Source organism: Protomyctophum bolini (genome assembly GCF_963924005.1).
Source record: "Protomyctophum bolini genome assembly, chromosome: 24".
NCBI lineage: Eukaryota > Metazoa > Chordata > Actinopteri > Myctophiformes > Myctophidae > Protomyctophum > Protomyctophum bolini.
This window is the reverse complement of record NC_137885.1, coordinates 27,295,139-27,320,384: the sequence shown is the minus strand read 5'-3', so window position 1 is coordinate 27,320,384 and position 25,246 is coordinate 27,295,139. Positions and strand designations below refer to the sequence as shown.

The 25,246-nt window shown below is 43.0% G+C and overlaps 1 protein-coding gene across 1 annotated transcript; it reads left to right on the top strand.

Annotated features, from left to right (window-relative positions):
• The first annotated feature begins 1,732 nt into the window (after window positions 1–1,732).
• On the top strand, window positions 1,733–22,053 carry LOC308311597 (retinol dehydrogenase 16-like). The gene is made up of 5 exons (XM_080758348.1): window positions 1,733–1,833; window positions 4,416–4,736; window positions 7,637–7,895; window positions 18,563–18,726; window positions 20,680–22,053. Exons 2-5 carry the CDS (start codon window positions 4,418–4,420, stop codon window positions 20,898–20,900), a joined length of 963 nt encoding a protein of 320 aa, XP_080614474.1. The 5' UTR covers window positions 1,733–1,833; window positions 4,416–4,417; the 3' UTR covers window positions 20,901–22,053.
• Window positions 22,054–25,246: the final 3,193 nt, after the last annotated feature.

Genomic DNA, 25,246 nt, shown 5'->3' with positions numbered 1-25,246 from the left:
ACTGAATGTCTCCTTCATCCACACGTTGTGGGCTTCTGTTTTCTTTCAGTCATAAGCACTTCACGTGGGCACGGTGTGGTTAGACATGGGTGCGTTAAAACGACCGGATTAAGGCTGGTGCGTTAAGGGTTGGGGAAAAAGCATGAAAAGCTGTTTTCCATGATGTTGATTTCTGTCATCTGTGTAATTTATGTAAAGATCTCAACCTAATCTTTTACAGAGGTTATAATACCAATATAATATTTGCAATATAAAGGATGAGGATTGAACAAGTAATTGTCGTTTTCATCACATGCATTGTGGAGTGTTACTAACATGGAAATACAATTAATATAATAAGAAATAAATTCAAACTTTGTCCAAACACATCTTTTAATATAAAAGCATGTCAGTGAAATTGCACACCTGAAGGATAAAACACTATACACACAATGTTTTTGTATTGTATTACAACAAGTACTACTATTACCTAAAGAAAAGGGTGGCGATCCGAGCACTCAAAAATGTTTAAAAATGAGGAGAGGGTGGATACAAATTGAGGTACTTTATTTAGAAATGTTTTGTTTAAAAACCAACATGTTACAACGACTCCAAGGGTCCTTAGAGTATAAGGGGCAGATAATGGTATCCATACCTAGCCTGCATCCAGCCCAAAGACCCCGCCCACTCTGAGTGGTCTCAAGAAAGCTAGTCTGATAATCAGGCTAATCATAGTTCCATACCAGCATAGGGCATAGGCAATTCAATTTCAATTCAAAGGGCTTTATTGGCATGAGAAAACATACGTTTACATTACCAAAGCAGAAAGAACAATACAGCAATACAATCAAAACAAAAATTATGTACTTTGAAGGTCAGAATCTTCAATAGATCAACTTCTGTGTACCAAGATCACTCGATGCAGGTATAGTGCATAGGCCCTAGCTATCTTTGACTGTGGCTCCATCTGCTGACAGAAAGTGGCTATCGCAGCTAATACGCAAACGCAGTCTTTTGACCAGGCCTCTACCTTCCGTAGTATAGTACGGCTTACACGTGACGAAAGACAAAATAAACTTACTGGTGTTTATTTTTTATCCACCCGGTTTCTGGTTTGTAGGCTTATTATTAGTATTATTATTAAATGCTGTCTTCTTTCATCACACAGACATCACTGACACTGTCCAGTGTTTGTAAGGTAAGGCTAGAAGAACCAGGCCTGTGTGGTTCCCAAAACGTTCATGTCAAGGACCCCCAAATTGACACTAATTAGCCCGTGGACCCCCATTTGAAGAGATATACCAGGGACCCCCATAAGAGAACTTTTTACGGCTGGGAGCTAGAGATTCTCAACTTGTCCCCGCCTGTTTCACATGCATAGTTTACAGACTATTTTGATGGAATTTCTATATCTGAGACCCCAATTTATTGTAAAATATATGTTAATTTAACTCGGAGTGTACACATTGAACCAATAAATGGACCCGTCAGGGTCCAATTTGTATTCCAATTATGTAATTATGATTACAGAACCATAATTAAGGGTCCAAACTATCATTTAGCTGGAACTATCCCCTGGGTGCTGGTCCCTAAGGATCCAGGGTGGTTCCCACTCTTGCTTTTACCCTGCTTTGACCCTTTTTGAACTGTGTATTATTGATCAACGCTTTTAAAAAAGAATGTTACGCAACGGAGTGGTTACCATGGTCACTTGGTGCACTTTGTGACCTAGCTCGGTTGTTATTGGTCAACGGCAAAACACGTGACCATCCTCCTCGATCATAACGTAAACTTAGTAACTGTTAAACTCTCTAATCTGTAGCAGAATTTAGAGGACCATCCCGATCTGAGCAGGTATGACGTTATAATTAAAACACAGCTGTGGAAAAGACCGTTGAAAAGGCTAGAGTAGCCTAAAGCATGAATATGAGTCATTGATGTGGCGTAGGAGGGGAAAGACAAATGAAGTTATCACAGTGTTGTTATACTTTGAATCGAGACTTTCACTTTGATTTGATGTCACTTTATACACTTGCGAGAATGCCTAGTCGTTTGTTTTGCTATCTAATCAGAAACTATAATGGATAAATAAAATAGCCTGCTGTTAAGTTGATGTTTTCACTGTTCAGCTATATTGTCAACCGTATAGCAGCAGTTTTAGTAAAACTGTTACGGTTGAAAAAAGAAGTAGAAGAAAAGAAAAACAAGGCTGTTGGAAATTGGAATTATGGTAAAACGTTCCAACAACAGCCTTGTTTCTGTTCTTTTCTTTTGGTACTGTACCATATCGGCTAGTGTACTTTGCACACGTGCAAATAAAGTAGGTTGTGTTGTACGTGTGTCCGCATGCATCTGCACTATGTAGATACATGCACTTATCAGCACACTGAGCACAGATAATCAGACTGCGGTGGATCCTTGGCACCGCTATCTGGCTCGCGGTCTTGAACTTGTAGAATTGTACACGCAGTAGTAGGCTATTATAGTTAGGGATGACCCGATATTAGCATTTATGACTTCTTCATCCCGATAAATTCGATAACATTATAATAGCGCCGATAATATACTTTATATGGGCTCGAAATTGCGATAATTTGGGACGCAAATGCGCCTGAAATTTTTATCTATGCGACATAAAAAATATAGTTGGTAGCAACTATGGGACTACCAATCATTTCTGTGGTGCGCCCAAACGCTCCCCGAGTCGCCAATCTCTCCGTAGGAACGGCTGAGACGAGAGAGAGAGAGAGACGCTTCTCCACTCTGTCTGTTGCAGTGTGTATTAGTTCCATAGCAGGCTAATAGCCCCGCCTGCTTCTCCTCTCTATCTCCCCTCTCTCATTTCACTCAATTCAATTCAATTCAAAGGGCTTTATTGGCACGAGAAAACATACGTTTACATTGCCAAAGCAGAAAGAACAATACAACAATACAGCAATACAATCAAAACAAAAATTATGTATTCACTCACTGACTCGCATTCACTCTGAGCTCAGCCGCTGACGAGCGCGTATTGGTGCTCGTTCATTCATCGCGCTGTTGAATGCGTGTCACTCGTTACCGGTTATTAATTTGCTCCAGTTGTGTAGCATTGTGAAACGCGACGCGACCGTTTTGCTTGAGAACTGTAGAAATAGTAGCTGTTTGGCTACATGATGCTACAGACCATGCTAACAACAACAACGTCTATCACTGGAACTTGGATAGTGTTGTACGCACACACACAGACAATAGTGGTTCTCAAAGTGGGATCCGGGGAGTCAGAGTTTACAAATGGAACGAAATGGACCCTAACAGGTCCATTTGGTTCCATTTGTACCCTCTCAGAGTAGGTCAGTAGCCTAATGCATGTCAAACTGGGTGTCCTTGAAATAAAAATGATGAGAATCACTGCTAGAGCCCTGGCATAGATTTTCAAATGGGTCTGTGGGCTAACAATTTGGGGTCCTTGCTCCTTGACATGGAAAAGTTTTGAGGCCAACTGACCGGACAAGCACAGACATTCACAGTACAATAATAATTGCATGCTTTGTAAGGCTACTTTCACAATTTCATGTTATGTTGTTGTTTTTATTAATTAAAAAAAATTCACACCTGTGTGAAGTGAGGGGCACTCTTATCATCATACGTCATCATACATCATCTGTTGTTAAGACACTGGGTTCTTAACATCCCTGTGTATTTTGTGGCACGGTGGCACAGTCGGTATAGTGCTGTCGCCTCACAGCTAGAAGGTCCTGGGTTCGATTCCCGCTAGGTACGCTGTGGGCGCTGGGGGCGTGCTCCCTCCCCCAGTGCCCATATACCCGAGGCGGGGTTGGCGAAAGGGCCTTTCTGTGTGGAGTTTGCACGTTCTCCCAGACGTCCCCTATAGGGCAGGTCTCTGGTCGCGCTACGTCCGGCCGGGGAAATCCCCCCCCTGTCAGGTGAAAAGAAGCAGCTTGGACTCCTCATGCATAGAAGGAAGCATGAGGTCAGTCCGCTGCCCCCCCCCCCCCCCCCAGGTTGGCAGAGGAAGTGTAGCGCCCAGGATTACATTAGATAATTGACACTGGGTGAAGAAATGGGTTGCAAAATCGTGTGTATTAACCCATTCTGGGCGGGAACCCATTCTGGTGTTAGCACTATGTCATGCTTTAGCTATTGAAAAATAGCAGCGCTACGAGCTTGTACGTAGGTCTGCTATTTTTTTTTTTATCGAAGAGCGACTGACATAGAAGACATTTTTTTAAGAATCTGATCTCAGGTCAGAATGGAAAACTGTCAGGATGTATAGAAGAATTTTTTAGAATCTGATCTCAGGTCAAATTGCGTTAAAGAACCACCATTCTTCTGTGCGTTATAGAATCTGATCTCAGGTCAGAATGGGTTTTTAAAGACATGTATTCTTTTTGTCCTGTTCGTTCCTCCCCTCCTCCTTGTGTCCATAATAACAGCCATGTATGTGTACGTGCTGCTGGCGCTGCTGGTGGTCTGTTACTACCTGACCCGCTGGGTCAGGGAGATGGCCCGCGTCCCGGACAAGGGCAGCAAGTACGTCTACGTCACGGGCTGCGACTCCGGCTTCGGCAACCTCCTGGCCCGGCACCTGGACGAGCGGGGCTTCAGGGTGGTCGCCGGCTGCTTCACGGAGCGCGGAGAGGAGGAGCTGACCAAGGCGTGCTCCGAGAGGCTGACCACCGCCCACCTGGACGTCCGGAGCAGCGACAGCGTCGCCAAGGTGGCGGCGATGATCAAGGACCTGGTCGGAGAGCGAGGTGAGTGAGTGGAGAGGGTCAGTTTATTTATGGTTGATGAAATGAGTCTCCCGGGTTTGATTGTTGTTGTCGTGTTTTTGTTGCTGCTTAAAGGGACACTTAATGACGTTAAGAAGCTTTAGAACACTTTCCTGGGGGTATTTATGTGTGTAATATGTGGTTTTAGATATTTTAGATTGTAGCAGTGAGCCTGTTGTCTCTTGATGTCATGGACACTGGGCTCACTTCCTTCCTGGACTACATGTTGTCTCAGTAAGACAGATCTCCCCCCTATCCACAAGGAGGAGCAGAGCACCAAAGAATTATGGGAATTGTAGTCCAGGAAGGTAGTGAGACCAGTGTCCTTGACATCAGAGACACTGTGCTCACTGCTACAATCTAAAATAGCTAAAACCACATATTACACACATAAAGACCCCCAGGAAAGTGTTCTAAAGCTTCTAAACATCATTAACATATATATTTTTGCAAAAAGGGTGAAGTGTCCCTTTAATGTACTATAGTCCGGTATTGCCGACAGGCTTCTTTTGTTTAAAGTGGGGGAAATTTGGTATAATTATAGGCTTTTTTTATTGGCTTAAAATAATTGTCTATATATGTACATACATGCATGAATCCATGCACTGTCTGACCGGCTGTTAGTATTGGGCAATCTTTTTATAGGGGTTTCGTGACCCTTACCATTAATCCATTTTGGACGGGAACCCCTTTTGATGTTTTAAACATTATGTTATAATTTAGCTATTGAAAAATAGCAGATCTACAAGCTCATAGGAGCTTGTAGGTCTGCTATTTTTGAAAAATCGTAAAAAATGTGGCACAAATCTTTGAATATATATTATTCTTTCAAAGTGAATGTTGTTAAATCAGGCAAAAAATGTCAACCAATGTCAAAATTTCCCACCCGTCCACCTCGGCTGCCTCAAAAGAGCCATAGGAATATCCCTTTGGCTTAGTGGTTAAGATGTTAGCTTTCCACACGATTCCCCGGATTTAACAATGGTGCCGGGTTTCCCCCGTGGGAGGTCGTCAAAAGGGGGGGGGGGGGGGGGTAGCAGAGTATCTCACAGCCTCAGCCCGACGGCCTCAAAAGTCCATAGACCAATTGTTTGTTTACAGACATTGAGACTGGCACAAACAGGCTCTGCTGCTGCCGTGATCATGATGAGCGCACCTCCCGTTCTTATGACAGCGACTGGAGGTGTGGTTTTGAGGACAACTGCTTTGTTTCTGTTGTTCAAACACATGCTTTGTTTCTGTTGTTACTTCCAACACAACAGAAACCGATGAATTATATATATATATTTCAAGAGGTGAGAGATCACAATAGAAATCCTAATCATTCTTCCTCCACACTGGGAGAAAAACAGCATCTGAAAGTTCGATGGGGCATTTATTTTCTATCTATTGGCATTGTTGTATAGCGACTACTTCTTTCCGTCAAACCAAATTAAAGTATGTCAAGAATTATGTGTAATTGGCCTCCATCAGGCGCCCCGGCTGGCCAGGGGGAGGCAGTTTCGGCCTGTCTAGAGTACTTTGAATGGACAGGTTATCAGTCAAAAGGGAGACATCGAAGAGGAAGGACGGGTGGGGATGGATCAACATAACCTTACGTTACCCCCCCCATAGAACGTACCAAAATCACTTTGAGGGGGCGTCAACATACGTATGTCTCACGTGCTAGCGATCGCCATACTTCTGGTATCGTCTGGTTTCTTTACAAACTTTACACAGTGAGCGACTATCCGTGTGCGTTCTTTTTTTTTAAACACCAGAGGGAGTTCAAGTGCAACCATTCTAAACTGACATTTCACAATGTTCCTTCTACGGTACTTTTGTCTTTCCATTCTGGTGTCGGCCGCGGGAACGAGATCAATGTTTACAGAAACAGACCACCGCACCGCCACTCTATTCTGAGTCACGTGGGCTAGAGTTGAACCCATTCTGAACGGGAACACCATTTTGGTGTTATAGCATCATGTTATGCTTTTTAGCTATTGAAAAATAGCAGATCTACAAGCTCACAGCGCGCCACCGAGTGGCGCGCTGTGAGCTTGTAGGTCTGCTATTTTTGAAAAAAAACGACTGACATTTTTAGAATCTGATCTCAGGTCAGAATGGGTTAATCAGACCAGTGTGTGTCCAGTCAGTGGAAACCTCGTATTACAATTACAATTTACAATTTAGGCATTTAGCAGACGCTCTTAATCCAGAGCGACTTACATTAAGCAAGAACAAAAAGCATGGGAATACATCACATAAAGACATTTATCATGAAACATGCGTAGCTAAGAAAGTAACAGTGGAATATCTATAATGAAACTATACATATAAGCTATACATCTATACTACTATGCTACACATATGTACTATGACGTGCTATGACTACATACAATGCACTTATGCTGTCTACATAACATGCTATAAGTCTGTATCAAATGCTATCTAAGTCTACAGAATTGCTATCTAAGTCTGTATCAAATGTCTGTATCAAATGCTATCTAAGTCTACAGAATTGCTATCTAAGGGGGTGGGGTAAGTGCTATGGGCCATGATGGAGTCTGAAAAGGTGGGTTTTCAGACTACGGCGGAAGATTGGGAGTGATGCTGCAGTTCTGACTGCAATGGGAAGTGCATTCCACAGTTTTGGAGCCAGAAGGGAGAAGAGTTTGGGACGTGTGGAGCGTTGTCCCGGCGTTTTTAGTGAGGGTACTTCCAGCTTCCCTGCGTTGGCTGATCTGAGTGAGCGGGAGGGTTTGTAGGGTTCGATCATACTTGCAAGATATGGGGGAGCCATACCTTTGGTTGCTCGTATGAATCTGATCTCAGGTCAGAACGGGTTAAATCCCACAAAAAATGGTGACGCACACGTCATTTGTTTTTTTAACCCCCGACAGGCCTGTGGGCGGTGGTGAACAACGCCGGCGTGGCCCTCCCCTCCGCCCCCTGCGACTGGCTGACCATGGAGGACTACCGGTCCATGCTGGAGGTCAACCTGAACGGCGTCATCGCCGTGGCGCTGAGCGTGCTGCCGCTGGTGAAGCGGGCGCGCGGCCGCGTGGTCAACGTGGCCAGCGTCTTCGGGAGGATCAGCGTGGTGGGCGGCCCGTACACCGTCTCCAAGTACGGCGTGGAGGCCTTCAACGACAGCCTCAGGTCAGTTTGGTTCACACTCGGTATCTCCCCTCAGTGGTGTGGGTTTAAGGCCTATTCATAGTCTGGAGCGGTGGTGAGGTGACCACCGCTCCGGTGGTGAGGTGACCACCGCTCCGGTGGTGAGGTGACCACCGCTCCGGTGGGTGAGGTGACCACCGCTCCGGTGGGTGAGGTGACCACCGCTCCGGTGGTGAGGTGACCACCGCTCCGGTGGTGAGGTGACCACCGCTCCAGTGGTGAGGTGACCACCGCCGCTCCGGTGGTGAGGTGACCACCGCTCCGGTGGTGAGGTGACCACCACTCCGGTGGTGAGGTGACCACCGCTCCGGTGGTGAGGTGACCACCGCTCCGGTGGTGAGGTGACCACCACTCCGGTGGTGAGGTGACCACCGCTCCGGGTGGGTGAGGTGACCACCGCTCCGGTGGTGAGGTGACCACCACCGCTCCGGTGGTGAAGTGACCACCGCTCCGGTGGGTGAGGTGACCACCGCTCCGGTGGTGAGGTGACCACCGCTCCGGGTGGGTGAGGTGACCACCGCTCCGGTGGGTGAGGTGACCACCGCTCCGGTGGTGAGGTGACCACCGCTCCGGGTGGGTGAGGTGACCACCGCTCCGGTGGTGAGGTGACCACCGCTCCGGTGGTGAGGTGACCACCGCTCCGGTGGTGAGGTGACCACAGACGTAAAGATATGAGTTAAAAACTTTTGCTCTGAAAGATATATATTTATATACCGTATATATATATATATATATATATTCAAAGATTTGCACTCCATTTTCATGATATTTCAAAAATTGCAGACCTACAAGCTCGTAGCTGTGAGCTTGTAGATCTGCGGTTTTTCAATAGCTAAAGTGTAACATAATGCTTAAAACACCAAAAGGGGTTCCCGTACAGAATGGGACGGGTTAAGCAAAAGTGTCGATACTACGACGTATAGAACTACGCCGTTACACGGTAAAAGTCCCGGGAATTCCAAGTGTACTTGAGTAGAAGCACAATACAAAGTGTACTTGAGTAGAAGCACAATACAAAGTGTACTTTAGTAGAAGCACAATACAAAGTGTACTTGAGTAGAAGCACAATACAAAGTGTACTTTAGTAGAAGCACAATACAAAGTGTACTTGAGTAGAAGCACAATACAAAGTGTACTTTAGTAGAAGCACAATACAAAGTGTACTTGAGTAGAAGCACAATACAAAGTGTACTTGAGTAGAAGCACAATACAAAGTGTACTTGAGTAGAAGCACAATACAAAGTGTCCTTGAGTAGAAGCACAATACAAAGTGTATTTGCGTCAAAGAAAGTGTACTTAAGTAAATGCACTTAGTTACTTTCCACGCCAGGGACAGTTTCCCTTGGGCATCTGCAGGGACTATTTTCTTTGTTTTAATACAGACACCGCTTGTTCAAAGTCACACAAACCAACGATTGTTTGTTCAACCAGCCTTTGTACGGGTAAATGTCAACCGTTTGTTGAGTCAGAATCAGATCAGACGCTAATCAGGCATTTCAGGACACAGCCGACTCTGTTCATGTGCAGTTTAGGGCTTCACAGTTCATCAAACGAATATATTTAACCCATTTTGGACTGAGGTCGATAAAAAAAAAAAAAAAAGGCTTCTGACAATAGTTTTCTGAAAACCCTATGTTTCTGTCAGTTGGTGCTTAACCTTTTTCATGTCAAGGACCCCCAGAATGATCTGTATTTGGCCACGGACCCCCCCCCCATCTGAAAATATGTAGTTACAGGAATATATATATAAAAAATTTTGCGACACATTTTCACGATTTCCTAAAATAGCAGATCGACAAGCTTGTAGCGCGGCACTCGGTGCCACACTATAGAGCACCGAAGTCTGACGTCACTTTCAGTAGAGGGTGTCAGTCCCCAGGTTCATGTATTTGTTTAGTTGCATTTAAATCCCCACATATAACAACTGTGTTTGAAAAATAAACATGTCACCCCGGCCGCTTCACTCATATGGATATGAAGAATCAACTGACTGAGAGAAAACGCTAATGTTACTGCTGCTGAACTAGTTATATTTTCGCTAGAAGCAGACTGTATCATATATGAGTGACTGACTGTTGCAAACGATACAGAGACAACCTCCCTGACAATAACGCCGAGACAGCTTGTTTATTTTTGGACCACAACGCTTATAGTAGACGATATTAAGATCACCCCATGTTATTCTCCATGGAGAAATTACTTCCGCGAACCAGGGGAATCGAAGGGATGAGCGAGTTACGTCAGCACTTCGGTGCTCTATGAGCTTGTAGATCTGCTTGAAACGGGCCTCCAGATTCCTAAGGCCGCCCCTGCTGATACTGCCCTCCTATAACTACGTGAGGGGGCCATTTACTGTTTTATTTATTTCTCTGGAAAGGCTCCTCCTCCAGGAAAAAATCTGAAATAATTATTAAAAAAATGTATTTTTCTCTGTCAGGTTGTGCATGGCGCCGTTCGGTGTCAGAGTCCTCTGCATCGATATATATAAAGTAGAGCTGGGACTCGATTAAAAAAAATTATCTAATTAATCAGAGGCTTTGTAGTTAATTAATCTAGATTAATCACATATCAATATTCAACCTGAGAACAGCGAGAAACCTTTTTTTTTATCCCAGTGAATCAATGAATAGTGACTACAGGATACCACTCATTTTCAACATTTTACTGTCATTAATATACCTGTTGTGGAAATGATAATAAAAAGTCACCCCATTCTGTGTTGCCTAGAACTGGAGGTCTGAAAAAAAAATTGTAACAGTAACAAGTACATCTCAGTGACATCACAAAGCTGTACTTACTTCATATTGTTACTGTTTTTTGTCAGACCTCCAGTTCTAGGCAACACAAAATGGGGCGACTTTTTATTATGACCAAATTTTTCCAAGATGGCCACCGTGGTGTGAGCATGAGCGTTTGCTGAAGCCTCAGTCTGTACTATAACATTACTATTAGACCTTTTTGCTGCTCCTATTGTTATCCTGACTATACACAGCCTTACTTTGATAACCCAGCTTTAAAAATCTGACTCTAGTAGCTCAAGTTAACTCAGTTAACTCAGTGTACTTAACCTAACTACTCTGACTGACTGCATTACCATCAGCTGATCATGGTTGAACCCATCACCAACCAAGCCATCTGGGCTGCCCTACAGCAAATGAAGACTGAAATGATTTCCCATTTCGACACAAAAATGGACAACATCCATACCAGCCTAACAGCTATTGATGGAAAGCTATCCACGATGGGTGACCAGGTCGAACAGCTTGAGCAAAGAGTCAGCGCTAACCAGGATAACATAATAGAACTTGTAGATCGGGTGAAAAAGCTGGAGAAAGAGAACGAATACCTGAGGGAGAAGGCCGACGAAGCTGAGAACAGAAGCCGGTCCTCGAACCTTCGTTTCCTTCATGTACCAGAAATGGAAGAGGCCGACGACATCATGGGCTTCATGAACCAACTGATCCCCCATCTGTTCGGCAAGGAGAACTTCCCCGCCCCGCCGGTCATCGAGAAAATACACCGCAACCCGACGGCTCGGCGCCAGGATTCCCAAGCGGGCCCGAGGCCAATCCTGGTGAAATTTCTTAATTTCCAGGATAAGCAGAGGATCCTTCGACTTGCCCGGGAGAAGGGTGAGCTGCTGTTCAAGGGGCGTCGTATCCATATCTACGCAGACTACAGTGCTGCCCTGATGCAGAAGCGCCGAATGTATGACCCCATCAAGAAAAAATGCCAAGAACGCACCCTCCAATACTCCCTACTCTACCCGTGTAGATTTAAAATAATGTTCAAAGGCAAACCCGTTTTCTTCTCCTGTCCAGAAGATGCCGAGATATTCCTCCATGACGTCCCGGTATGATCTCCATTCACCGCTGGTGATAAACTTCATATTTTCTCTCCATCTCGTCATGTAAGGCCTATTTATACTTTCTCCACATGAACTTGCCTAGTTGCATACAGATCGCTTATCAGCACTGTGGTCCCGAGACGTAAAAATGACTCTTTTTTGTTGTATTAGTTTGTTATAAAACGGCATGTTGCTGTGGCGTTGGAGGCCGCCATCTTTGTTTATGCCGTAAATCGTCTTGCAGTGAAGTAAGTTCCTGTGCTGTGAACTGTCGTGAAATATTACCGCGACACCTGATTTCTGCGTTCTGACGGTTCTGACAGCAAGTTGCAAAAAGCCTGCCAAAGGGGATAAACACTCGGGACCTTAGACCCCACATTTATTTAAATGACTTTGGTTTCTACCCTCTCCTTATTATTTATTTATCGATGATTGCTATTATTATTATTATTAATATTACTAATTTACTATTTATTTTATTTTATCTTTTGTTAAGAAAACCTCCAGTAAATATTGAAACTATTTGCTCCAGAGCTATCCCCTGTTATTCATTTTGCAGACTGAGTTCTGCTAGATGCTGAGCTCCATATTGTTCTGCTCCACCCAGTCTTTATTTTTATTTGTTTTTTGTGTGTGCGCTTGTGATGTCGGTGTGTGTGTGTGTGTGTGTGTGTGTTTGTGCGTGCGTGTGTGTGTCTCGTGCTCTCCTGTGCGCTGCTCTTCCCACCATCAGCCCAGCTCAATGTATTCCACTCTTACGCATACTCATGGTCATAATGTCATCTTTATTTTTTCTATAATCAGACTATGAAAGGTTTACATATTATTCATGTTAACATCAGGAGCCTGTTCCTAAAAATCAACCTTTTAAGGGCTTGGGTCGAGTATAATAAACCTAATGTAATCACTCTCTCTGAGACATGGCTGACTGACTCTATCCCAGACAATGCTGTCCAACTTAATGACTATGTGTTGTATAGAGCTGATAGAGGCACAAGAGGAGGTGGTGTAGCTACATATGTTTCTTCTCAATTTGCCTCTGAGCTGGTTAACCCAAATGTGAATCCTGTGCATTTTGAATGTCTATTCATAAGGATACTTTTTCATGAAAATAAACACTTGGTGATAGGAAATATTTATAGACCTCCAAATGCTCCCGCTGAATCGATACAACATATCCTGTCTACTATCAATTCCATAGATCGGCTAAATGAAAACATTATTTTGGGGGACTTTAACCGAAATTGGCTTGAAAGGTCATCATCCAATGACCGTAATACTATCAACAGCAGTAATCTCACCCAACTCATTAGTGAACCTACCAGAGTCGATCCTGTTCATTTAACTAAATCTCTGCTAGATTGGATTCTTGTCTCTCATCCTGACAGAATTACAAAATCTGGGGTTTTACCCGACTGCTTTAGTGACCACTCAATTATTTTCTGTGTGTGGAAGATCCAATTACCTCGTTTACCACCAAAATATATAAAAGTAAGACAGCTTAAAAATTTGAACAATGAACTCTTTACCCATGATTTACTCGACATTAACTGGGATCGCTTTCAATTAATACCCTCGGTTGGAGACGCTTGGAACTTCCTCTATACAGAACTTAACAAAATCATAGATAAACATGCCCCCTGGATTTCCATCAAGGTTAAAGGTAGACACTTACCCTGGATTAATGGTGAACTCATTCAGCTGTTCAAACAGAGAGACAAGGCCTGGCTAAAATATCGATCATCAAATGATTCGTCTGACTGGAACACATATAAACATTTAAGGAACACATGTAAAACCAAAACTAGAAATGCCGAAGCAAATTTCTACAAGGACTGTCTAAATAATGAGTTCAATAACCCCAAAAAATTCTGGAACAGAATTAATAACATATTTAATAAAACAAGTAAAACTCCAAATCTCATTAAGATCAATGACGGGCTAACTGGCGATCCTTCCATAATAGCCAATGCTTTTAGTCACCACTTCTCCTCTGTTTGCAGCTCCCAATCGGGCCCACCTTATTCTCATGCCCCCCCGAATAATCCCAGAGTTGGTAGCTCCTTCTCTTTTGCCAAAATCACTCCAATTGATGTCGAACTGGCAATCCGGGAGTTACGGTCAGGTGCTGCTGGTCCTGATGGTTTAGAGATCAAATTCCTGAAAATTGCACCTCATATTCTCTCATTCCCACTCTCTGATTTATTTAATCTTTCTTTATCAACATGTGAAATTCCGTCAATCTGGAAATGTGTCAGTGTCACCCCCCTACATAAAGCTGGAGATCCTCATGATCTCAACAACTATAGACCAATTTCTATTATAAATAGCACAGTAAAGATTTTTGAAAAGTTAATCTTTAAACAACTCTCCAAGTATGCCAATAACTTTCACATTCTATCTCCATTTCAATCTGGCTTCAGACCCAATTTTTCCACCACTACAACACTCATAAAATTTACAAATGATATGTTTTCATCATTTGAAAACGGCATGCACACCGGTGCTATATTTATCGACCTTACCAAGGCATTCGATCTTGTAGACCACTACCTACTCCTCGACAAATTACACTCCATTGGTCTCTCCCGAGAATCAGTTCTCTGGTTTAATTCATATCTCCATCTTAGACGTCAGTGTGTCTCGTTTCAGGGGAACCGATCTGAATTTAAAATTATAGAGAAAGGTGTACCCCAGGGTTCTTCCCTGGGGCCTCTGCTTTTCTCCATTTTTATTAATGACCTACCCACAATCTGTTCTGATTGCCAAATTCAATTATATGCCGATGACACAGTCATCCACGCATCAAATTCCGACATTGCCCAAATCCAGTGTACATTACAGGTTGACTTTGATGCAGTTCAAAGATGGTTCCATCTTAACAAGCTGATATTAAACAAAAAGAAATCTGTTAGCATGGTCTTTTCCACAAGACCAACTTCTTTGCCTCTAGCAATTACATTTGCTGACGGCACACAGCTCGAAATGGTTGACAAATTTAAATATCTCGGCCTTTGGCTCGACCCTCAACTGACATTCGAGCCTCACATCACCTCTGTTATCCAGAAAGTTAATTTCAGCCTGAAAATTCTATATCGATCAATTAACTGTTTCACCCTTCAGGTCAGGAAAAGAATCATCTCTCAACTAATTCTCCCCATCTTAGACTATGCTGACATTGTTTACCAAAATACCTCCGATACACACCTCTATCCCCTCAACGTAACATATAACAATCTCTGTAGATTTATACTGAGGTGTCCCTATATGACCCACCACTGTACCCTGTACGAGTCCCTCAACTGGCTAACACCAAAAGCTCGAAGACACTCTCACTGGCTTCTATTTATCTTCAAATGCATACACTTCAATTACCCGGAATACTTAAAACAATATCTACGTCCCTTCAGCTCACCTTACAACCTGAGGCACACTGACCATCTTTACCTTACAGTCCCCACCAACATCAGAAAAGTAGTTGGTCGGCGTGCTTTTAAATTTAAAGCTCCTGTCGACTGGAACAATCTCCCCAGTTCCCTCAGATCCATTAACTCCTTCAATATTTTTAAAGTGTCTATCTTTACCCATCTCCAAAAACCATGCTCCTGCTTCTAAATGCCTCCTATTGTTCGGATTGTTCTCTCTCTCCTTACATCATGTGGCAAATGTTCTACTCACTATTTACTATTTACTATTTACTATTTTCAAGTGCATGTTTGTACTCTGCTATGATGTATTGACAATGCTGTTAATGCATTCTCACGTCTGTCATGATGCTCGGCCTGATGTTCTTCCGATGTATGTTCATCATCTTGTACACTATACTATTTTGACTTATTGATACCATGTTGTGGGTGAATAGGTGGGATGGGAGCAGCTAGTTTTAGGAGAGCTTTGTTGTTTGTTTTGTCCTCGATTATGTATGTATGATTGTACTTGTTGTATTGTCTTGTATTTACTGTATGTTGCTGGACCCCCTCGAAAACGAGATGATGCATCTCAAGGGGATATCCTTTCTCAATAAAGGTTCATATATTATTTCCAGTTTTCAGTACTATAGAAAAGCGCCCAGTGAGAAACGTTCCGCGGTGAAAAAAAAGGTGCGATTAATTTATCTGTAGTTAATCGCGATTAATTTTTCTGTAGTTAATTAATCTAAATTAATCGCAATTAGTCCCGGCCCTAATATAAAAGTATTTTTCTCCGTCAGGTTGTGCATGGTGCCGTTCGGTGTCAGAGTGCTCTGCATCGATATATATATAAATGTATTTTTCTCTGTCAGGTTGTGCATGGTGCCGTTCGGTGTCAGAGTCCTCTGCATCGATATATATATAAATGTATTTTTCCCTGTCAGGTTGTGCATGGTGCCGTTCGGTGTCAGAGTGCTCTGCATCGATATATAAATGTATTTTTCTCCGTCAGGTTGTGCATGGTGCCGTTCGGTGTCAGAGTCCTCTGCATCGATATATATATAAATGTATTTTTCCCTGTCAGGTTGTGCATGGTGCCGTTCGGTGTCAGAGTCCTCTGCATCGATATATATAATGTATTTGTCTCTGTCAGGTTGTGCATGGTGCCGTTCGGTGTCAGAGTGCTCTGCATCGATATATATAAATGTATTTGTCTCTGTCAGGTTGTGCATGGTGCCGTTCGGTGTCAGAGTCCTCTGCATCGATATATATAATGTATTTTTCTCTGTCAGGTTGTGCATGGTGCCGTTCGGTGTCAGAGTCCTCTGCATCGATATATATAAATGTATTTGTCTCTGTCAGGTTGTGCATGGTGCCGTTCGGTGTCAGAGTCCTCTGCATCGATATATAAATGTATTTTTCTCTGTCAGGTTGTGCATGGTGCCGTTCGGTGTCAGAGTGCTCTGCATCGATATATATAAATGTATTTTTCTCTGTCAGGTTGTGCATGGTGCCGTTCGGTGTCAGAGTCCTCTGCATCGATATATTATATATATAATATATAAAAGTATTTTTCTCCGTCAGGTTGTGCATGGTGCCGTTCGGTGTCAGAGTCCTCTGCATCGATATATATATAAATGTATTTTTCTCTGTCAGGTTGTGCATGGTGCCGTTCGGTGTCAGAGTCCTCTGCATCGATATATATATAAATGTATTTTTCTCTGTCAGGTTGTGCATGGTGCCGTTCGGTGTCAGAGTCCTCTGCATCGATATATATAAATGTATTTGTCTCTGTCAGGTTGTGCATGGTGCCGTTCGGTGTCAGAGTCCTCTGCATCGATATATAAATGTATTTTTCTCTGTCAGGTTGTGCATGGTGCCGTTCGGTGTCAGAGTGCTCTGCATCGATATATATAAATGTATTTTTCTCTGTCAGGTTGTGCATGGTGCCGTTCGGTGTCAGAGTCCTCTGCATCGATATATTATATATATAATATATAAATGTATTTTTCTCTGTCAGGTTGTGCATGGTGCCGTTCGGTGTCAGAGTCCTCTGCATCGATATATATATAAATGTATTTTTCTCTGTCAGGTTGTGCATGGTGCCGTTCGGTGTCAGAGTCCTCTGCATCGATATATATATAAATGTATTTTTCTCTGTCAGGTTGTGCATGGTGCCGTTCGGTGTCAGAGTCCTCTGCATCGATATATATATAAATGTATTTTTCTCTGTCAGGTTGTGCATGGTGCCGTTCGGTGTCAGAGTCCTCTGCATCGATATATAATATATAAATGTATTTTCCTCTGTCAGGTTGTGCATGGTGCCGTTCGGTGTCAGAGTCCTCTGCATCGATATATAATATATAAATGTATTTTTCCCTGTCAGGTTGTGCATGGTGCCGTTCGGTGTCAGAGTGCTCTGCATCGATATATATATAAATGTATTTTTCTCTGTCAGGTTGTGCATGGTGCCGTTCGGTGTCAGAGTCCTCTGCATCGATATATAAATGTATTTGTCTCTGTCAGGTTGTGCATGGTGCCGTACGGTGTCAGAGTCCTCTGCATCGATATATATAAATGTATTTTTCTCCGTCAGGTTGTGCATGGTGCCGTTCGGTGTCAGAGTCCTCTGCATCGATATATAATATATAAATGTATTTTCCTCTGTCAGGTTGTGCATGGTGCCGTTCGGTGTCAGAGTCCTCTGCATCGATATATAATATATAAATGTATTTTTCCCTGTCAGGTTGTGCATGGTGCCGTTCGGTGTCAGAGTGCTCTGCATCGATATATATATAAATGTATTTTTCTCTGTCAGGTTGTGCATGGTGCCGTTCGGTGTCAGAGTCCTCTGCATCGATATATAAATGTATTTGTCTCTGTCAGGTTGTGCATGGTGCCGTACGGTGTCAGAGTCCTCTGCATCGATATATATAAATGTATTTTTCTCCGTCAGGTTGTGCATGGTGCCGTTCGGTGTCAGAGTGCTCTGCATCGATATATATATAAATGTATTTTTCTCTGTCAGGTTGTGCATGGTGCCGTTCGGTGTCAGAGTCCTCTGCATCGATATATATATAAATGTATATTTCTCTGTCAGGTTGTGCATGGTGCCGTTCGGTGTCAGAGTCCTCTGCATCGATATATATATAAATGTATTTTTCTCTGTCAGGTTGTGCATGGTGCCGTTCGGTGTCAGAGTGCTCTGCATCGATATATAATATATAAATGTATTTTTCTCTGTCAGGTTGTGCATGGTGCCGTTCGGTGTCAGAGTCCTCTGCATCGATATATATAAATGTATATTTCTCTGTCAGGTTGTGCATGGTGCCGTTCGGTGTCAGAGTCCTCTGCATCGATATATAATATATAAATGTATTTTTCTCTGTCAGGCTGTGCATGGTGCCGTTCGGTGTCAGAGTGCTCTGCATCGAGCCGGGCTTCTTCAAGACCAACGTGACGGACCCGGCCATCCTGGGAAAAGACATCAAAAGGCTGTGGGACAAAATGCCCCAGGACGTCAGAGACGCTTATGGGCCGGAGTATTTGGACAAGGGTAAGTTTCGGTAATACGTTGTACAGTTCCCCCCCCCCCCCCTCGATACATGTTCTGGATTCATAACCCACAACTATCGAAACCACACACACGCACACACGCATGCGCGTGCACTCAGGCAGGCAATCATCCTCATTTGTACAACCAGCTAATTTTCTAAATCAGACTTTGCCCTCAGAGAACACACACACAGGCTGCCTCTCAGAGAACACACACACAGACCGGCTGACCCTCAGAGAACACACACACAGGCTGCCCCTCAGAGAACACACACACACAGGCTGCCCCTCAGAGAACACACACACACAGGCTGCCCCACAGAGAACACACACACACACAGGCTGCCCCACAGAGAACACACACACACACAGGCTGCCCCTCAGAGAACACACACAGGCTGCCCCTCAGAGAACACACACACACACAGGCTGCCCCTCAGAGAACACACACACAGGCTGCCCCTCAGAGAACACACACACACACACACACACAGGCTGCCCCTCAGAGAACACACACACAGGCTGCCCCTCAGAGAACACACACACACACAGGCTGCCCCTCAGAGAACACACACACACACACAGGCTGCCCCTCAGAGAACACACACACACACACACAGGCTGCCCCTCAGAGAACACACACACACACACACAGGCTGCCCCTCAGAGAACACACACACACACACACACACACAGGCTGCCCCTCAGAGAACACACACACAGGCTGCCCCTCAGAGAACACACACACACACACACACACAGGCTGCCCCTCAGAGAACACACACACACACACACACAGGCTGCCCCTCAGAGAACACACACACACACACACACACACACACAGGCTGCCCCTCAGAGAACACACACACACACACACACACACACACACACACAGGCTGCCCCTCAGAGAACACACACACACACACACACACACAGGCTGCCCCTCAGAGAACACACACACAGGCTGCCCCTCAGAGAACACACACACAGGCTGCCCCTCAGAGAACACACACACACAGGCTGCCCCTCAGAGAACACACACACACACACACACACACACACACACACACACACACAGGCTGCCCCTCAGAGAACACACACACAGGCTGCCCCTCAGAGAACACACACACACACACAGGCTGCCCCTCAGAGAACATACACACAGGCTGCCCCTCAGAGAACACACACACACACACAGGCTGCCCCTCAGAGAACACACACACAGGCTGTCCCTTTGCTTCCATTTGTACACTCTCAGAGTTAAGCTGGCTGTTGATTGTTCAAATTTAGGTTAAAAAGATGATAAAAACACAGAAAAACACGAAAACGTTTGCGTGTTTGAATGTTCCCTTCAAATATTCCCGGCCCAGGGGCCCTCATGGGGGTTAATGCGTCCCCTGATCGGAGTCAACGCTATGATAGTGTCACCTGCACTCTCTTACTATAGATGACTCTGATCTAATACTGGACTACTCGCCCCGGTGCTTGCCCGTTTTTCCTCCCGGAATTTTCCCCAGTGAGGGGGATAACTTTGTAATGCTATTGGCTGTTTGTATTCTTTTTGGAAAAATATAAAAAGATACTGCTGTGGAAAGGCTATATTATTTTACTTATGTTGACCCTATAAACAATTTAGTATATGTAAGGTTTTGCCCACTCAAATGGTACCTCGTTAGATAATCCCCACATAGCCTACAACAACTTCTGTGAACAGACTTCACTGTAGTAGCTTTTCATAAATTATATTTGTACTTAGGCTGTTCTGCTGTCATGATCGTTTATAGTTAGAGAAATTCAAAGTCCAGCCGTCTGCTGTCCAGCCTCTCCCACCAACCCCTCACTGGGGAGAATTCTGGGAGGAAAACAGAAACGGGGCGAGTAGTCTTGTTACCCTCTGATCTAACCCCAGTCATTTCCTCTCCTCCCCTCCCCTCCCCGTCCTGTCCTGTCCCAGTGGAGGTGATGATGAAGGAGAAGGTGACCCAGATATCCGACGGGGACCTGATGAAGGTGGTGGGCTGCATGGAGCACGCTGTGGCGGCGGTGCACCCGCGCACGCGCTACTCCCCCGGCTGGGACGCCAAGCTGTTCTGGCTGCCTCTGTCCTACATGCCCAGCTGTGTGTCAGACTACCTGATGCTCCAACAACAGGTCCCCCTGGCTGTGGCCCAATGAAACAACACCTAGTCTCCATTATTACCCAATGAAACAACACCTAGTCTCCATTATTACCCAATGAAACAACACCTAGACTCCATTATGCAGACCGTGGCCCAATTAAACAACACCTAGGGCTGTATTTTGCGTGTCTTAAGTACCAGGTCTTATTCCCTATAACTTGAGTAAACTAAAGACATTACAAATGGCATTGATCACGCGATCAATGCCATTTGGCTATTCTGAGTGGCCAAAGAGCATTGATCACGCCTCCAGGTCTTTAGTCAAAATGATTCAACAGGTAAAAGGAATGCCAAATGCAGATTTACAATTCACACGCACAATTGAGGATTTAAACAATTTTTTTAGGATAAATGCACACACAAATCTAATATTTTCTTTGTAAAAAATACAAAATACATCTGTAAATCATGGAAAAACATTTCCAAATCTTGGAAACACATTTGTAAATCATAGAAACACATTTGCAAATCATAGAAAAACATTTGCAAATCTTGGAAACACATTGTGTACTTTCGAGAAATTTTTCTCCCCGGAAAACGAGTGCTTCCAAACTCTGATGGAAACAAATGTCTGCAAATGGACAATAGTGCAGGGCTAGGCAACTAGAAGTTTGTCTCCTCGGTTTGTCTCCTCTGCAGGACTTTCTGGACAATGTAGGCCTTCTTTTTTCCTCTTAAAAATTAGAGGAATATCTCAATTTAAATTAACATTAAGATGCCAGCTGCTCTCCCTGCACTGTCACTAGTCTCAACATGGAGTATATCCTATATTAAGAATAACTAAGTAGGCTATAATAAAGTTCTTAAAGTTTCTCTATATGAACATAATAGCCTATGGGCTATGTCTTGCGCCACCCCCTTATCCCTAAAATAATTTGCAATTTTTCACTATTAAAAAACAACCTTAAAATAGTTCAAATAGCTGATCTACAAGCTCACAATGTCTCGATGTAGATCGGCTAGTTTTTTTTTTTTTTTTTTAATAGTAAAAAGTTGCATATTAGTAGTAATAATAATTATATTATTTACTGATCGACATATTTTTGATACTTTCCTTATTTCCTTACCAAAGTCGTCGTCGTCGTCCAAAATGCACTTTTGTAGAGCCAGGCAGCCAGCGTTACTTGGCTGGGGTTAGTAATAATATACACACAGTAATGCATTAAAAGAAAACCCTGACGTTGAACACATTTTGTCTGTGATTTCTCTTCCATCAAGAACATTGAGTTGCAGTGTTACACGTAGCATTAAATACTAGTATTGTGCAACTAGTTTTCTCTGTGTAGCCGTTTTCAAGGTTTAACTTATCTACCAAGGGCCGATAGAAGTGTGTTTGCGCAAGCTAAGTGTCTCAGCCTTGGGACTGTCTGTGATAGCAGATAGTGTGAAAGGCCAAGGTCAAGGATGATACTTAACGCGTTTTGGTGTTTTAAGCATTGTTGTACTTTAGCTGTTGAAAAATAGCAGATCTACAAGCTCGTAGGAGCTGCACCGAGTGCCGCGCTATGAGCTTGTAGATCTGCTATGTTTGAATATATAAATCTACAGTTGATTTAGTCGACTAAAATGTGTTTTGACAGGCCTTGATGTCGTTGTAATGACATATTTTACACTTTGCTTGCATGCTGAAAATAGCAGATATACAATCTCACAACGCGACGCGTTGTGAGATTGTATATCTGCTATTTTCAGCATGCAACCCAGCATAAAACTGGATCTCTTGTCCACTACTCCCTTCCTAACATTTTAGTCTAGTTTTTATTTGTTCACGAAATTGTCAGTATATTTAGTTTTAGTTTTAGTCATCATTCGATTCGAAAAAGGTAGTCGACGAACATTTTTCTTCTTAGTTTTAAGTCGACGAAAACAACACTGCTGACATTAGAAACATGGGGGTTTTTCAGAAAACTGTCATGATTTAGAAGACATTTGTAGAATCGTCCTGAGGTCTAAATGGGTTAGACCAGGGGTAGGCAATCTGTGGCTCTAGAGCCACATGTGGCTCATGTGTCCCTCTCCCGTGGGGCCCTCTCCCGTGGGGCCCTCTCCCGTGGCTCCCAGTTGTTACGGCAAAGAAGTAAGAAGAAAGGAATAAGAGGTTTTCTTTTGCTTTTATTTTTTTATTTTTTTACATTTAATCATAATTTATTATTGAATTTGTAGTAGGCATAAAGTTATTATTTCATTTTGATATTGCAAAACAATGTTGCCTATACACCAGATAAAAATAAGAATCAAAGGAAAATAGAATAGAAGAATGTATTCATGATAACAAGACATCTACCGGTATGTTTGTTTTCACCACCAATGCATGCTGGCTTACTGGTATACAGTATACGGGTATATCGGCCTACTTTCCTCTCTAAGTAAAATCCTGGAGAAAGTAGTTAGTGATTATATATGGAAATACATGGAAACAAATAACCTATTAACTCATGCCCAACATGCATATCGTAAAAACCATTCCACTGAAACAGCTCTCATTGAGATGACGGATACCTGGCTGAATGCTCTCGACCAAGGTAAACTTGCATCCATTTTACTTTTAGATTTCACTGCCGCTTTCGATCTGATTGATCACACAATTCTTCTAAAAAAATTAAATCATCATGGCTTCAGTCAGAATTCTATCAATTGGATGAAATCCTATCTGTATGGCAGAAAGCAGTCTGTAGATGTCAACGGCTCATTTTCCTCACCTCGTTCTACTTCCTGTGGAATTCCACAGGGGAGTTGTCTTGGTCCTCTATTATATATACATATACACAAATGATCTTCCATTAGTACTAACCAACTCAAATGCACACATGTTCGCTGACGACACAACCATCACTGCAGTAGCTGAATCACAAACTCAGTTGCGTGAGCACCTGGCAAATGATTTTAAACACGTTGTTAAATGGGTTGAGAATAACAAATTAGTACTGAACACTGATAAAACTAAGAATATGGTCATATGCACCAACAGAAAAAGGAATAGGTTAGGGCCATGGAACTTATCTTATGGAGGGGTATACAGATAAATGAGGTCACAGAAGTCAAACTACTAGGAATTAAAATACAAAACAATTTATCATGGACAGCTCATACCACAGATATCTCTAAAAAGGTAATGCAAATGGCAGGAATGGTTGGGCGAATTACAGGGCTTTTATCTGAAGAGACGTTGAGGTTAATATCCCGTAGTCTGATTTATAGTCACGTTAACTATTGCTGTGCAGTGAGGGGGCAACGCAGCTCAGACAGATCAGAAAACTACAGATCACACTAAACAAGGCAGCTAGAATGGTCTTAAGATGTGGGTATGAAATTGACACGGGTGAACTGCATAACAGAATGGGATGGCCCACAGCACTTGAATGCATAGGAAAACAGTCTCTTGCATTGATTTCTAAAATAAAAACATCTAATAAACCAGTAAACATAAAGAATAAATTAACATTAGTTCGAGATAAACATCAGGTCAACACAAGATCAAGACACAAAGATATTTATGTTCTACCAAAAATAAAAACTAGTATGGGAGGCCGATCTTTTATTTCTAGGGCAGTTAAATTATGGAACTCATCACTATAGCTGAGATTGATTTTATTGATGCACTATCATGTTGTGATTTCTGTTAAGCTTTGTTCTTTTTTAGTTCTAGTTTCTGTGTTGGTACTTGGTATGCGGTCAGGTTTTCAGCTGGCTCAGGGAAGAGGACGACCCTGCCATGCATAGTCCACCATAGATAGGTGAATGAACTGTATCTGTCTGTGGGCAGGCATATGCTGTGCCTGTGTGTGCGTGAGTGTGTGCGGCTGTATGAGTTGAGGATTAGAGGTATAGGTATTTTTTATTATGTTGTAACATTTAACTCACTGTTGTCGTTTAGCATCAGTGTAATTTGAGATGTAATTTTGAAATGAAATGTACTATTTTGTAATGTAATATAATGTATTGTGTTATGTTTTAATTTATTTCTGGACTCTTGGAAGATTAGCCGAAAGGCTAAAAGAGATCCAAATCAAAATAAAAAGCAAAAAGCAAACATATTTTAGCCGTGTATTACTCAACGACACTGACAACGAGTTTGATTTATTTTCAGGAATAAATAAAACTTGAATGAATCATGAATGAATGACACCACATAATCCTTCCTGAAGGTAGCAACCTATATTCTCCATACAACACATGGTTTGTATTATTAGGGGTGATATTCCTTGCTAGGATGCTGTTATGTAGGCTATACAGTTTCTGAAGTGGTTATCCAGGCAACAATCTTGGAGGAACAACCACTTCAGAAACGTTTAAGTTATTCTATGTATTATATTTTTTAAAGATCTGCCATTTAATTAAGTA